The sequence below is a fragment of the Aegilops tauschii genome, chromosome 1 (genome assembly GCF_002575655.3).
Source record: "Aegilops tauschii subsp. strangulata cultivar AL8/78 chromosome 1, Aet v6.0, whole genome shotgun sequence".
Classification (NCBI taxonomy): domain Eukaryota; kingdom Viridiplantae; phylum Streptophyta; class Magnoliopsida; order Poales; family Poaceae; genus Aegilops; species Aegilops tauschii.
The window spans coordinates 258,648,269-258,663,577 of NC_053035.3; the positions used below are offsets into that span (position 1 = coordinate 258,648,269).

The 15,309-nt window shown below is 44.3% G+C and overlaps 1 protein-coding gene across 1 annotated transcript; it reads right to left on the minus strand.

Annotated features, from left to right (window-relative positions):
* Positions 1-332: 332 nt before the first annotated feature.
* On the minus strand, positions 333-4,984 carry LOC109776461 (disease resistance protein Pik-2). The gene is made up of 2 exons (XM_020335104.4): positions 3,155-4,984; positions 333-2,655 (listed from the first exon to the last, which is right to left on the minus strand). The coding sequence occupies exons 1-2, from the start codon at positions 4,333-4,335 to the stop codon at positions 609-611; spliced, it is 3,228 nt and encodes a 1,075-aa protein (XP_020190693.3). The 5' UTR covers positions 4,336-4,984; the 3' UTR covers positions 333-608.
* Positions 4,985-15,309: the final 10,325 nt, after the last annotated feature.

Here is a 15,309-nt window from a genome sequence, read left to right on the forward strand (position 1 = left end):
TTTTAAACATTCAAAATGGACAACAACATACGGATGTATGTAGACATATTTTAGAGTATAGATTCACTCATTTTGCTCCGTATGTAGTCACTTGTTGGTATCTCTAGAAAGACTTATATTTAGAAACGGAGGAAGTATCAAAGACACAAAACTTTGAAAGACGCAGTCTCCGAGCAATCCCTCCGTTCCCAAATATAAGTCTTTATATAGATATTTCAACAAGTGACTACATACGGAGCAAAATGAGTGAATCTACACTCTAAAATATGTCTAAAAAAGACTTGTATTTAGGAACGGAGGGAGTACCATCAGGGCAAAACGCAGGTGCTACATACCATAATACCATTTGTTAAAAAGTTTACGCTTGCATAGAGTTATACTATAGTATTACCATGAGTTAGTCCATCAATCATGCACCATCATGTCAGCTGGAAATAACTTTGCACACAATGGGAAAAGACACCTACAAATTGTAAAGCTCACAAACAAAACAGGCAAAGCAAAGTTGGGAGTCGTCACCTCAACGGTTGATATTTCGCCACTTGCTTAACCAGAAATACAATCATCATTTCGTGCAGAGTGATCGTGTTCCTTCTCTGTAAGCGGGCCTATCCTCTCCTTTTTCCCCTCAACCATCTACTGAAGCTACTTTTCTTGATCATGGCCACCGTCTTCTTTTTCTCCTCGAGCATCCTGGGTTTCTCTCTGCTGAACTCTATTGTTGGTGTGTTGGCGGAGGAGATCTGAGATACTTGCTGTTTGATGGCAGCCTCTGCATGCACCACCTCTGGAGCGGCAGTATCCTCACATGTGAAGGTCACATGGATTCTGTTGAGACTAGAGAGATGCTCAATGCCAAAATCAAAATCTCCATAAAGGGACAGCGTCTCTAGAGTGTTGAAGTGGAGCCGCAGCCCCTGCAGCTGTGGCATGGCTCCTGGATCAAACTGCACCTCATTCCCACCAGCCTTGCATGTGAACCAGAACACCTTAAGACACAGAAAGGCTCCGCTCCGAATTCTCGCTCTTCTTCTCTGTTTTCGTAAGGATGTGTCCGTGTCCATCATGGCAGCAGCAGGTCCTGAAGATGCTAACTTGAGAAGGACAAGCTGGGGCATGGACGCGATCACAATGAGACCTTCCTCTCCCAACTGAGCCACTTCAATATTCAAGTGGGTGATACAGCAGGGAATAATAAATACAGTACTTTCCAAGACTGGAACAGGTATAGACACCTCAAATCTTCGCAGCTGGTATGGTCTCGAGTCCAGTAGGCCAATCCAGTCACCATGAAGACAATGCAGAGATAGGGACCGAAGTTTAGACTGTCCAACCGCCCTCAATAAATCGGTGAATGCACGTGCACTGTCCAGAGATGGGCTTAGTCCGTCAAAGCTCAAGCCAAGGATGCTCAGCCTCTCCGACCGAGCCAGCAGCTCCACCACCTCATGGAGTGACTCGATGTTGTCGACCCTGATCGTTGATACTTCTTGTAGTCCTTGCATTACAAGGATATTGCCCAGCATCTCCACGGCATCTTCAATCAGTAGGCATACCAACCTTTCCAATCCAACTATAGATGCAGGCAGATTTCTCAGGTTAGTGTGCCTGACATCTAGCGTCTCCAAGTGCTCCAGCTTTCCTATTTCGTCTGGTAATGCACGGATAGCAGACCCTCTAAGCCCCAGGTACCTTAGCAGAACCAACCCTCCAATGCCTTTCAGATGGTGGCTTCTCAAATTGTCATTATCTTCCAGATCGAGTACCCGTAAATTTTTGAAGGTTGACAGAAGAGGGATCCCCTCAGTATCCCCAACAGGCCCAAAGACTTGGAGGGTCCGCATGCTAGAAAGGTGCAGGGTTCTTAAGTCCAATGTGTTCACTTCATCTTGCTTACTGCAGTAATCGACTGAGAAATGGCGAATTGGGTACCAAGGACATACTCCAGACCTCAAGTCTGCACCCGTCGTAGCAAACTTGTATTTCCTAGACAAAGATTTGATGAACTCAAGGATCACACCATGCACCGTACACGCCACAGCCTGGCCATCTTCGTAGCCAAACACTGGCTGAATCAGCCCCCTACTGATGAGCTCGTTGAAATAGATTTCTCCTGTCCTCCACAAGCTTTCTTCACATCTTCCTAAGATAAATCCCTCAGCGATCCACAGCCGTATCAAACGCTCTTTCTTGATGGTATAATATTCTGGGAAAACACAAAGGTATAGAAGACAAGACTTCAAGGGAGCAGGCAGTTCATCATAGCTCATTTGCAATATCATTCTCATCCCATCTGATGTGGAATATTGGTCTGATGTCGAAAGGATACATCGCTCACCGATCTCTGACTCAGCTAGTCCTGCAGATTTCCTGCCGGCTGCAACAATTACTGCCAATGGCATGCCACCGCACATTTTCAACAACTCATTTGCAGCGGGCCTTTTTGCCTCCTCATGAAATAATGTCTTTGAGTCTTCCTCGCTAAGAGGCTCCATCTGGTGGATGGCATCAAAGGGGCGCATAGAACAACATTTGGCAACATCGCTGATGCAAGTTGTGATCAATACTCTACTTCCAAGATCATTCTCAGGCAAAGCACAATTAAGAATATCCCATACCCGGATGCTCCAAATGTCATCAATTAAGATGAAATAGCTGACATATATTAAAGGAACAAAGTTAGCGTTATCAGCTAAAAGAAGATCAATTTAAACAGATGACATTATAGCAAGTTGGTTCTGTTTTGTTACTTATCTACTCAATAATTCCAAGTCAGTTAGATCCTACCAATGGCTCTATTGGTTACCGATACATTAAAAGTGTCTCTGATATGCTGATACTGCTAAACAGAAAAGCTGCAAAAAAAATGATTGTTCGGTCTGCATGGATATAAGGGTTGACAAAATACAACAAAAACAGAGATAAAAACTGCTAAAAGATTGATCTTTTATCATAATTATCTTATGAAGCATCAAATAACATTAACCGTCATTAATTCGATGTGATTTCAGATTAAAATTAATAGAAAGAACAAAATGAATACATCTAGTCAACAGCCTCAGTCTACATTCGGTGATGCTCTTTTGCATTGTCTTGCTACATGAAAGCCCAATAACATGTCTATCTACAGTATGACAATGTAAACAAGAAATACCTCTTTGTGACGAGGTATTCCCTGAGCTCGGTTACGACTTGGTTAATTTCAGGAGCTCCCGGGCCATTGCGAGGAATAGTACCCTGTGGCTTTACTTGATGAAGTATATCCAGTAGAGTGGCCGTTAGATACGCGTTTTTGCCAACAGTAACGAAAGCTCGGCACTCGAACTTGCTTTGAAGCTTTGCATATACCTCCTTGGCAAGAGTAGTCTTACCAAGGCCTTCCATTCCGACGACAGACACCAGCTTTAGCCTTGCCTGCGAGGAAGTCAGATGCATGAGAAGCTTACTACTTGGTCCTTTGAGACCAATGAGGTTGTGGGTTTTCTCCTCAGAAAGCAGTGGACAGCAAATGGGGGCTGTACTGAGTGTATCACGTGTTTGTTGTATTTTGGCCTTGTATTCCTGTATTAGTTTTTCCCATGATTCATCCATGTCCTTTATTGGCTTTTGATGGACCAAAGTTTCCACCTTGCTGACCAGCTCACATGTTTGATCCATCCACACTGACTGCTCAGGATTCACCGGTGGGCCAAACTTATAGGGGAGATCTTTCTTAAGGCTCTCCAAATCTTTATGCAAATCATGGATAAGCTTGAACTGATCTTCGGTAGGACCGAGAAGGTCGCACCACGTGAACTCCTCACACACATTATGGATCCGGTGCTTGAACAGATCAATTAACTCTCTCTTTGATGAATTTGCGGAACCCGGCTTCGCATCAACCCACTCTTCAATGTCAAAGACCAGATCTCTAGCAAACTGCGTCCACAATAGGGCACATGGATCCATCACCCGGCCCCCGCCAAGATTGTCGAAACCTTTCTTTAGTTTCAACACATCTTGATATAGTTCTTTCATCACTTTGGCACGCCTCTTCTTCAGTTTGGTGGTGAAGTTGAGCTTAGCGAGCAGGGGGTCGATCGATCCTGTCACCATAGGTTCATCCACCAAACTGAAGAATCCTCTCTCTCTTACTGAGTTCAATCGGCTTTCTGTCACCGAGTTCAATCCACTCTCTGTAACTGAGTTCAATCCGCTCTCTGTCACTGAGTTCAATCCGCTCTCTGTCACTGAGTTCAATCCGCTCCCTGTCACTGAGTTCAATCGGCTTTCTGTCATAGAGTTCAATCCACTCTCTGTAACTGAGTTCAATCCGCTCTCTGTCACTGAGTTCATCTTTGTGTGTGTCTCTTGGCCGTCCCAGGAGTAGCCGCCGCTGACCAAAACCAGCCTCGTACAGATGGTGTTGCTTGCGAGCCTTGATTAGGGGAGAAGAACGAACAGAACCTTATTGTTTGCAGTGAGGTGGACGCGCACCAATATCAAGCCGTCACTGCTGCCGCTGCTTGCCGCTCCTCCCCGGACCCTGATTCCGCCAGTCGCTCCCGTCGCAAGCAGCCAATGATTCGCGCTGTAAGCCTCTGCGGCGGACTCGCGCTGCCCAGGTGTAGCCGCCGCCTATCAAAACAAGCCTCGTATATTCCCTTGATTTGGGGAGAAGAACGAACAGAACCTTCGCTGCTTGCCGTGACTTGGAAGCGCACCAAGATCAAGCCGTCGCTGCTACCGCTCCTCCCTGGCCCCTGATTCCGCCAGCCGCTCGCGTCGCAAGCAGCCAATGATTTGCGCTGTAATCCTCTGCGCAGGAGAAGCGCCTCCAGGATTCGATCCACCGCTGCTGCGCCGCGCGGGAATCAATCGGCCGCCGCCGCCGCCAAAGAAAATGGAGACAGGAGAAAGGACGGGGGGGTCCTAGGGCTTTTCTCTCTCTAGGGATCCGGTGAGTTGACTCACGCGAGGGTGAGAACGCATGATGTGAACCCTAAGAGCCGGCCCGGCACGGACAGGTTAAATGGGCCTGGCACGGCACGCTGGTACATGAGCCGGCCGGTATGCGTGTTACTGGCCTAAACGTGCTGGCCCCAGCGGCAGGGCGCCCCTAACAGCAACCAATGAGAGCATCTCCAGCCGTTCGGTCCCATAGAAGCGTGAGATAGCACCATCTGCGGACGAATCGACGATTATTTTGACATGAGGCTGATCGGGTTTTCAGCCACCGCCCGAGACGCCTTTTTTTAAACATAAAATCGGCCAAACACGACACAATTTCATCCAAACTAGGCATTTGTACAAAAACTTAAAAACACAAACTAAAAACGACAACTACACCCAGCCACCGTCGCCTTCCGCCTTCTACATGCCGAGGAGCCTGCAGAACCGGGTGTAGTCGCCGCCGCCGCCGCCGTCGCCGTCATCATCGCCCCCGTGCTGGGTGCCGCCGCCGTCCCTGCTGCATCCCTGACCAGCGTCGCCGATGCGCGGGGGGGGGGGGGGGGGGGGGGGGGTGGACGTCCCGGGTGCTTCCTCGTCGTCGCTGTCGAGGATGACGACGCCGCCCTCCTCGCGTCCGCGGCGCTGAGCGGCGATCTTCTCGAAGGCTCGGCGCTGGCGCTCCATCTGCTCGCGGGCGTAGTCTGCCTTCGCCAAATTGAGGGCAGTCTCGGCGGCGGCGGCCATGGCCTCGTGCTCCTTCTTCACGGGGAGCAAGCCCGGCTCGGTCTTCGGTCGGACGAGGCAGTAGGAAGAAGGAGAGGGGTGGCCGCCCTTGATGATGACGAGGGCGCCGTCGCGGGTGCGGCGCCCAAGTGGTGTCTCCTGCGGCAGCTGATAACCCACAAGTATAGGGGATCGCAACAGTTTTCGAGGGTAGAGTATTCAACCCAAATTTATTGATTCGACACAAGGGGAGCCAAAGAATATTCTCAAGTATTAGCAGCTGAGTTGTCAATTCAACCACACCTGGAAACTTAGTATCTGCAGCAAAGTGTTTAGTAGCACAGTAATATGATAGTGATGGTAGCGATAACGAAAGAGTAATGAAAGCAAAAGTAATATTTTTGGTATTTTGTAGTGATTGTAACAGTAGCAACGGGAAAGTAAATAAGCGTAAACCAGTATATGGAAAGCTCGTAGGCATCGGATCGGTGATGGATAATTATGCCGGATGTGGTTCATCATGTAACAGTCATAACATAGGGTGACACAGAACTAGCTCCAATTCATCAATGTAATGTAGGCATGTATTCCGAATATAGTCATACGTGCTTATGAAAAAGAACTTGCATGACATCTTTTGTCCTACCCTCCCGTGGCAGCGGGGTCCTAATGGAAACTAAGGGATATTAAGGCCTCCTTTTAATAGAGAACCGGAACAAAGTATTAACACTTAGTGAATACATGAACTCCTCAAACTATGGTTATCACCGGGAGTGGTCCCGATTATTGTCACTTCGGGGTTGCCGGATCATAACACATAGTAGGTGACTACAGACTTGCAAGATAGGATCAAGAACTCACATATATTCATGAAAACATAATAGGTTCAGATCTGAAATCATGGCACTCGGGCCCTAGTGACAAGCATTAAGCATAGCAAAGTCATAGCAACATCAATCTCAGAACATAGTGGATACTAGGGATCAAACCCTAACAAAACTAACTCGATTACATGATAGATCTCATCCAACCCATCACCGTCCAGCAAGCCTACGATGGAATTACTCACGCACGGCGGTGAGGATCACGAAATTGGTGATGGAGGATGGTTGATGATGACGACGGCGACGAATCCCCCTCTCCGGAGCCCCGAACGGACTCCAGATCAGCCCTCCCGAGAGGTTTTAGGGCTTGGCGGCGGCTCCGTATCGTAAAACGCGATGATTTCTTCTCCTCTATTTTTTTCTCCTCGAAAGCAAATATATAGAGTTGGAGTTGGCGGCGGAAGGTCTCCAGGGGGCCCACGAGGTAGGGGGCGCGCACTAGGGGGGGCGCCCCCCACCCTCATGAACAGGGTATGGGCCCCCTGGTCTTCATCTTTGGCGAGGATTTTTTATTATTTTTTATAAGATATTTCGTGGAGTTTCAGGTCATTCCGAGAACTTTTGTTTTCTGCACATAAAACAACATCATGGCAATTCTGCTGAAAACAACGTCAGTCCGGGTTAGTTCCATTCAAATCATGCAAGTTAGAGTCCAAAACAAGGGCAAACGTGTTTGGAAAAGTAGATACGACGGAGACGTATCAACTCCCCCAAACTTAAACCCTTGCTTGTCCTCAAGCAATTCAGTTGACAAACTGAAAGAGAAAAAGAAAAACTTTTACAAACTCTGTTTGCTCTTGTTGTTGTAAATATGTCAAGCCAGCATTCAAGTTTTCAGCAAAGATCATAACTAACCACATTTTCAATAATTCTCAGGTCTCATGTTTACTCATATCAATAGCATAATCAACTAGCGAGCCATAATAATAAATCTCGGATGACAACAATTTCTCAAAACAATCATAATATAATATAACAAGATGGTATCTTGCTAGCCCTTTCTGAGACCGCAAAACATAAATGCAGAGCACCTTTAAAGATCAAGGACTGACTAGACATTGTAATTCATGGTAAAAGAGATCCAGTCATAGTCATACCCAATATAGATTAACAGTAATGAATGCAAATGATAGCTGTGCTCTCCAGCTAGTGCTTTTTAATAAGAGGGTGATGACTCAACATAAAAGTAAATAGATAGGCCCTTCGCAGAGGGAAGCAGGGATTTGTAGAGGTGCCAGAGCTCGGTTTTGAAATAGAGATAAATAATATTTTGAGCGGTATACTTTCATTGTCAACATAACAACTAAGAGATGGCGATATCTTCCATGCCACACACATTATAGGCGGTTCCCAAACAGAATGGTAAAGTTTATACTCCCCCTCCACCAACAAGCATCAATCCATGGCTTGCTCGAAACAACGAGTGCCTCCAACAAACATCAGGTCCTAGGGGGAGTTTTGTTTGCAATTAATTTTGATTTAGTTTGCATAAAGCATGGGACTGGGCATCCCGGTGACCAGCCATTTTCTCGTGAGTGAGGAGCGGAGTCCACTCCTCTTGAGAATAACCCGCCTAACATGGAAGATAAGGGCAGCCCTAGTTGATACATGAGCTATTCGAGCATACAAAACAGAATGTTTATTTGAAGGTTTAGAGTTTGGCGCATACAAATTTACTTGGAACGGCAGGTAGATACCGCATATAGGAAGGTATAGTGGACTCATATGGAATAACTTTGGGGTTTAAGGGATTGGATGCACAAGCAGTATTCCTGCTTAGTACAAGTGAAGGCTAGCAAAAGACCGGGAAGCGACCAACTAGAGAGCGACAACAGCCATGTACATGCATTAAAATTAATAAACATTGGATGCAAGCATGAGTAGGATATAATCCACCATGAACATAAATATCGTGAAGGCTATGTTGATTTATTTCAACTACATGCGTGAACATGTGCCAAGTCAAGTCACTTAAATCATTCAAAGGAGGATACCACCCCATCATACCACATCATAACCATTTCAATAGCATGTTGGCACGCAAGGTAAACCATTACAACTCATGGCTAATCAAGCATGGCATAAGTAACTATGATCTCTAATTGTCATTGCAAACATGTTTATTCATAATAAGCTGAATCAAGAACGATGAACTCATCATATTTACAAAAACAAAAGAGGTCGAGTTCATACCAGCTTTTCTTATCTCAATCAGTCCATCATATACCATCATAATTGCCTTTCACTTGCACGACCGAACGATGTGAATCTATAATACCTAAATAGTTGATCCCCACTAACCTATTTCTCTTGACATGCAAGCTATCCACGTCATCCTATATGCCCCCACTTATTTTCATGCACTCTCATGCACCACCGCATCCTCCTTTGCTCGAACCGTCCTGCACGTTAATTTTCTGGCTGCCTCTCCTGCCAGTTGGTTTCTTGCGGCTGGGCTGTACGAGGCCACTTCTCACCAAAAGGCAGTTTGAATGAGTTGTACTGGGCCACTTCTCATTAAGTGTTTTTATTTATCTTTTCGTTCCTCGAAGCATCATCGTCTCCACAAGACCCTCTCCTCTCACGTGTTTTTCTCCACGACGCTTAATCTCATCCATTATTGCCCTTCCTTTCGCCTCCTACAATTCTGTTTGTATATGCGAGAAACCACTGATGATTTCCTTCCGCCCCTTCGTCTTATCGCTGGACTGAACTTAGTGTCATCGCTTATTACCCCGATGGTTCCCTTCACCTTCCCTCCATCAATAATCTCTTCAAGTCTTTAAATTAAACAGTTCATCTTCACATCCTCACCCCACCTGCACTCATATCCTGCTCATCTACATCTCTCCACAGCGTGCATACATACACCCGAGATAGGGAATGGTCTATGGATTTTCATGTTCGCTTGACGATACAATTATGGAATCCATGGCGGAGGAGATCCTGCTCCCATCTTACGGGAGATCCTACTGATGCTTCCAACACCGCTCGTGGGCCACGACCACTGTGTCTCTACGCAATTGCCCGACATCATCCTCGACCCCTCTCTCCTCGACGTTTACACCCACCGGCCCATGTCACCCATGTCGTCTCCGGCGTCGGCCTCGCAGCAGAGGCCTTGCTCATCCCTGACACCCAGATGTTCGGCAGGACCACAGGAGCCCCGAGACATGACGGTGTGCAATGGTCTCCATAGGGAATTATAATCCCATGTGTTGCGCCACCGCCCTGGCCGACGACGGGTACAACCCGACCAACACATGGAATGATTTCCTCTGCATCAAGAGGTCACTCCTATCCGTAGACACTGCAGTCTCTCTCTCGCTCTCTCTCTCTCTCTCATCCCATGTGCCCAGGTACAATTCTGCATCTCATGTAAAATTCTGCATCTCTCTCATGTTAGTTTATTACGATTTTCATTGGAATTTTTATAAATTCTTTCATTATTCTGCAGAATTAGAACATCCATCGGATTTCAGTTCATGGCATGTTCGATCTAATACGTTAGTGATACATTGTTGTTCTCCTACTGCAGGGTTCTATTATCTCTCTCATGCATGTACAATTCTGCATCTCTCTCATGTTAGTTTTACGTTGGTATTTTTATAAATTCCTTATTGTTTTGCAGAATGGAAGAACATCTGTCAGATTTCAGTCCATGGCATTATATTCCCAACTGTGTACGTTATGGATTCAATCAATACCTGAGTAATACATTGTTGTTGTTCTCCTACAGCAGGGTTCTATGTAAAAAAATCAAAGGAAATAAGAAATACTGTTATAAACATACTTCTCCACTATCACGATACTATTTGATTGTTCTATCCTAGCCTAAAAAGTATGCCTTCGCTGAGAGAACCATGTAGGACCCATTCTGTTTGGCCTTTGGATTATATATACATATTTCACACTTGGGAACAATGTAATTTCTATTTAGGTGTGTTAGTGAGACTCGCAAATTAACATGAAATCTCTTTGTTTCTTTTCTCTATGCACTTACAATAGGCAGTCAAATTATATTATTATGAATTATCGTGGGAAAATCGCTTCACATTTCATGTTAGCTATACATTCTAATTATAACTATTAATAGCTAGAGGAACACACAACAAGTCCCGCGGCAACGCGCGGGGTGTCATCTAGTAATAATAAGAGTGCACGTGTATTGGACTAAGCTGGAATCTGCGAGCATTCAATAAACAGGAGAAGACAAAGCAATACAGGCTCTTGGTTAAATCGACATATAAGAGCCACTTCAACAATTTAATCATGGTCTTCTCCTATCGACCCCCAAAGAAAAGAAAAGAAATAAAAACTATTTACACGAGAAAGCTCCCAACAAGCAAAAGAAGAACGGGAAATATATTTTTGGGTTTTTCTTTTTAATTATTACTAATACAGCAAGAAAGTAAACTACTACTAATTTTTTTGATTTTTCTTAAGATTTAACAAACACACAAGAAGAAAGCAGGAAAAAGAAAATAAACTAGCATGGGTATTACAGTGAAAGAGTATGAGCACCGACATCTAGCAATGAGTGTGTGTGAACATAAATGTAATGTCGGTGAGAAATACGTACTCCCCCAAGCTTAGGCTTTTGGCCTAAGTTGGTTTATTGCCAGGGATAGCCTGGCGGATACCCGTAGGTGTAGCTGGGGTCGTACTGCGATGCAGCGGCTATCGCCTCCTGAGCTGCAGCGTGGCGTCGGGCTGCCTCCGCCCTCCTCTCGTACTCATCTGCCTCCTCTCTGGTAATAGTATATCTTCTGTTTGCCTGGTAATCAAAGAAGGCAGGAGCAGGGAGAGTAATACGGACAACATGCCGTTTGTTAAAGATTAGTCGATACTGGAGAGGTGATTCAGTCCTCTCGACAAACTGGTGGGAAACCATAGAATCAAAATCTAAATAAGTAGGGGGCAACTCCATATCACCCTGACGAATATCTATCTCAAGAAAATTAGCTAAGCGGGTTGCATAAATTCCTCCAAAAAATCTCCGTTATATCTATTATGATGCAACCTACGTGCTACAATGGCTCCCATATGATAAGATTGGCCTCCTAACACAGCACTCCTGAGAATCCTAAGGTCAGGGACACACATGTGATGTTGGGGAATGTAGTAATTTCAAAAATTTCCTACGCACACGCAAGATCATGGTGATGCATAGCAACGAGAGGGGAGAGTGTTGTCCACGTACCCTCATAGACCGAAAGCGGAAGCGTTAGCACAACGCGGTTGATGTAGTCGTACGTCTTCACGATCCGACCGATCAAGTACCGAACGTACGGCACCTCCGAGTTCAGCACACGTTCAGCCCGATGACATCCCTCGAACTCCGATCCAGCCGAGTGTTGAGAGAGAGTTTCGTCAGCACGACGGCGTGGTGACGATGATGATGTTTGATACGTCTCCAATGTATCTATAATTTTTGATTGCTCCATGCTATATTATCTACTGTTTTGGACTATATTGGGCTTTATTTTCCACTTTTATATTATTTTTGGGACTAACCTATTAACCGGAGGCCCAGCCCAGAATTGTTGTTTTTTTGCCTATTTCAGTGTTTCGAAGAAACGGAATATCAAACGGAGTCCAAACAGAATAATCCTTTCTGGAACGTGATTTTCTTCCCGAATATGACCCAGGAGACTTGGACCCTACGCCAAGGAAGCTTCGAGGTGGGCACGAGGTAGGGGGCGCGCCCTACACCCCCAGGCGCATCCCCCACCCTCGTGGGCCCACCGAAGCTCCACCGACGTACTTCTTCCTCCTATATATACCCACGTACCCCCAAACGATTAGAACAGGAGCCAAAAACCTAATTCCACCGTCGCAACTTTCTGTATCCACGAGATCCCATCTTGGGGCCTGTTCCGGAGCTCCGCCGGAGAGGGCCGTCATCACGGAGGGCTTCTACATCATCATAGCCTCTCCGATGAAGTGTGAGTAGTTTACCTCAGACCTTCGGGTCCATAGTTATTAGCTAGATGGCTTCTTCTCTCTTTTTGGATCTCAATACAATGTTCTCCCCCTCTCTTGTGGAGATCTATTCGATATAATCTTCTTCTTTTTGCGGTGTGTTTGTTGAGACCGATGAATTGTGGGTTTATGATCAAGTCTATCTATGAATAATATTTGAATCTTCTCTGAATTCTTTTATGTGTGATTGGTTATCTTTGCAAGTCTCTTCGAATTATCCGTTTGGTTTGGCCAACTAGATTGGTAGTTCTTGCCATGGGAGAAGTGCTTAGCTTTGGGTTCGATCTTGCGGTGTCCTTTCCCAGTGACAGAAGGGGCAGCAAGGCACGTATTGTATCGTTGCCATCGAGGATAACAAGATGGGGTTTATTTCATATTGCATGAATTTATCTCTCTACATCATGTCATCTTGCTTAAAGCGTTACTCTGTTTTTAACTTAATACTCTAGATGCATGCTGGATAGCGGTCGATGAGTGGAGTAATAGTAGTAGATGCAGAATCGTTTCGATCTACTTGTCACGGACGTGATGCCTATATACATGATCATGCCTAGATATTCTCATAACTATGCTCAATTCTGTCAATTGCTCAACAGTAATTTGTTCACCCACCGTAGAATACTTATGCTCTCGAGAGAAGCCACTAGTGAACCCTATGGCCCCCGGGTCTATTCTCATCATATCAATCTCCATCACTTTAATCTTGCTTTGCTTTTTACTTTGCCTTTTACTTTTTACTTTGCATCTCTATACCAAAAATACCAAAAATATTATCTATCAGATCTCACTCTCGTAAGTGACCGTGAAGGGATTGACAACCCCTAATCGCGTTGGTTGCGTTGAGCTCTTTGTGTTGTGTAGGTACGAGGGACTTGCGCGTGGCCTCCTACTGGATTGATACCTTGGTTCTCAAAAACTGAGGGAAATACTTACGCTACTCTGCTGCATCATCCTCTCCTCTTCGGGGAAAACCAACGCAAGCTCAAGAGGTAGCAAGAAGAATTTCTGGCGCCGTTGCCGGGGAGTCTACGCAAAAAGTCAACATACCAAGTACCCATCACAATCCCTATCTCCCGCATTACATTAGTTTCCATTTGCCTCTCGTTTTCCTCTCCCCCACTTCACCCTTGCCGTTTTATGCGCCCTCTCTTCCCCAATCTCCTTCTCCTTCTCTTTCTCCTTTTCCGTTTGCCTTTTTCTCGCTTGCCTTTTGTTTGCTCGTGTGTTGGATTGCTTGTTTGTCGTGATGGCTCAAGATACTACCAAATTGTGTGACTTCACCAATACCAACAATAATGATTTCCTTAGCACTCCGATTGCTCCTCTTTCCAATACTGAATCTTGTGAAATCAATACTGCTTTGTTGAATCTTGTTATGAAAGATCAATTCGCCGGCCTTCCTAGTGAAGATGCCGCTACTCATCTGAATAGCTTCGTTGATTTATGTGATATGCAAAAGAGAAAAGATGCCGATAATGATGTCGTTAAATTGAAGCTATTCCCTTTTTTCGCTTAGAGATCGTGCTAAAGCTTGGTTTTCGTCTTTGCCTAAAAATAGTATTGATTCTTGGAACAAGTGCAAAGATGCTTTTATCTCTAAGTATTTTCCTCCCACTAAAATTATCTCTCTTAGAAACGATATTATGAATTTTAAGCAACTTGATCATGAACATGTTGCACAAGCTTGGGAGAGAATGAAATTAATGATACGTAATTGCCCTACTCATGGTTTAAACTTGTGGATGATTATACAAATTTTTATGCCGGATTGAATTTTGCTTCTAGAAATCTTTTAGATTCGGCCGCGGGAGGCACTTTTATGGAAATCACTTTAGGAGATGCTACTAAACTCCTAGATAATATTATGGTTAATTATTCTCAATGGCACACTGAAAGATCTTCTAATAAAAAAGTGCATGCGATAGAAGAAATCAATGTTTGGAGTGGAAAGATGGATGAACTTATGAAATTATTTGCTACTAAGAGTGTTTCTTCTGATCCTAATGATATGCCTTTGTCTACTTTGATTGAGAATAATAATGAATCTATGGATGTGAATTTTGTTGGTAGGAATAATTTTGGTAACAACGCGTATAGAGGGAATTTTAATCCTAGGCCTTATCCTAGTAATCCTTCTAATAATTATGGAAATTCCTACAACAACTCTTATGGAAATTATAATAGGATGCCCTCTGAATTTGAGAGTAGTATTAAAGAGTTTATGAATTCACAAAAGAATTTTAATGCTTTGCTTGAAGAGAAATTACTTAAAGTTGATGATTTGGCTAGGAACGTTGATAGAATTTCTCTTGAGGTTGATTCTTTAAAGCTTAGATCTATTCCTCCTAAGCATGATATCAATGAGTCTCTCAAAGCCATGAGAATTTCCATTGATGAGTGCAAGGAAAGAACCGCTAGGATGCGTGCTTCCAAAGATGCCTTTATTAAAGCGTGTTCTTCCAATTCCTATGAAAATCAAGATGAAGATCTAAAAGTTATTGATGTGTCCCCTATCAAATCTTTGTTTTTCAATATGAATCTTGATGAAACTGAATATGATCTTCCTTTACCTAGAAGGCGTTCTAAAAATTCGGAGTATTTAGATCTTTATGATGAAATTAATGAAAGTGGGATCGAAAGAAATAAAAATCTAGATGTTGCTAAACCCACTATATTGGATTTCAAGGAATTTAATTATTAAAGTTGCTATTTGATTGATTGTATTTCCTTGTTTCAATCCGTGCTAAATTCTCCACATGCTTATAGTCAAAAGAAAGCCTTTAAC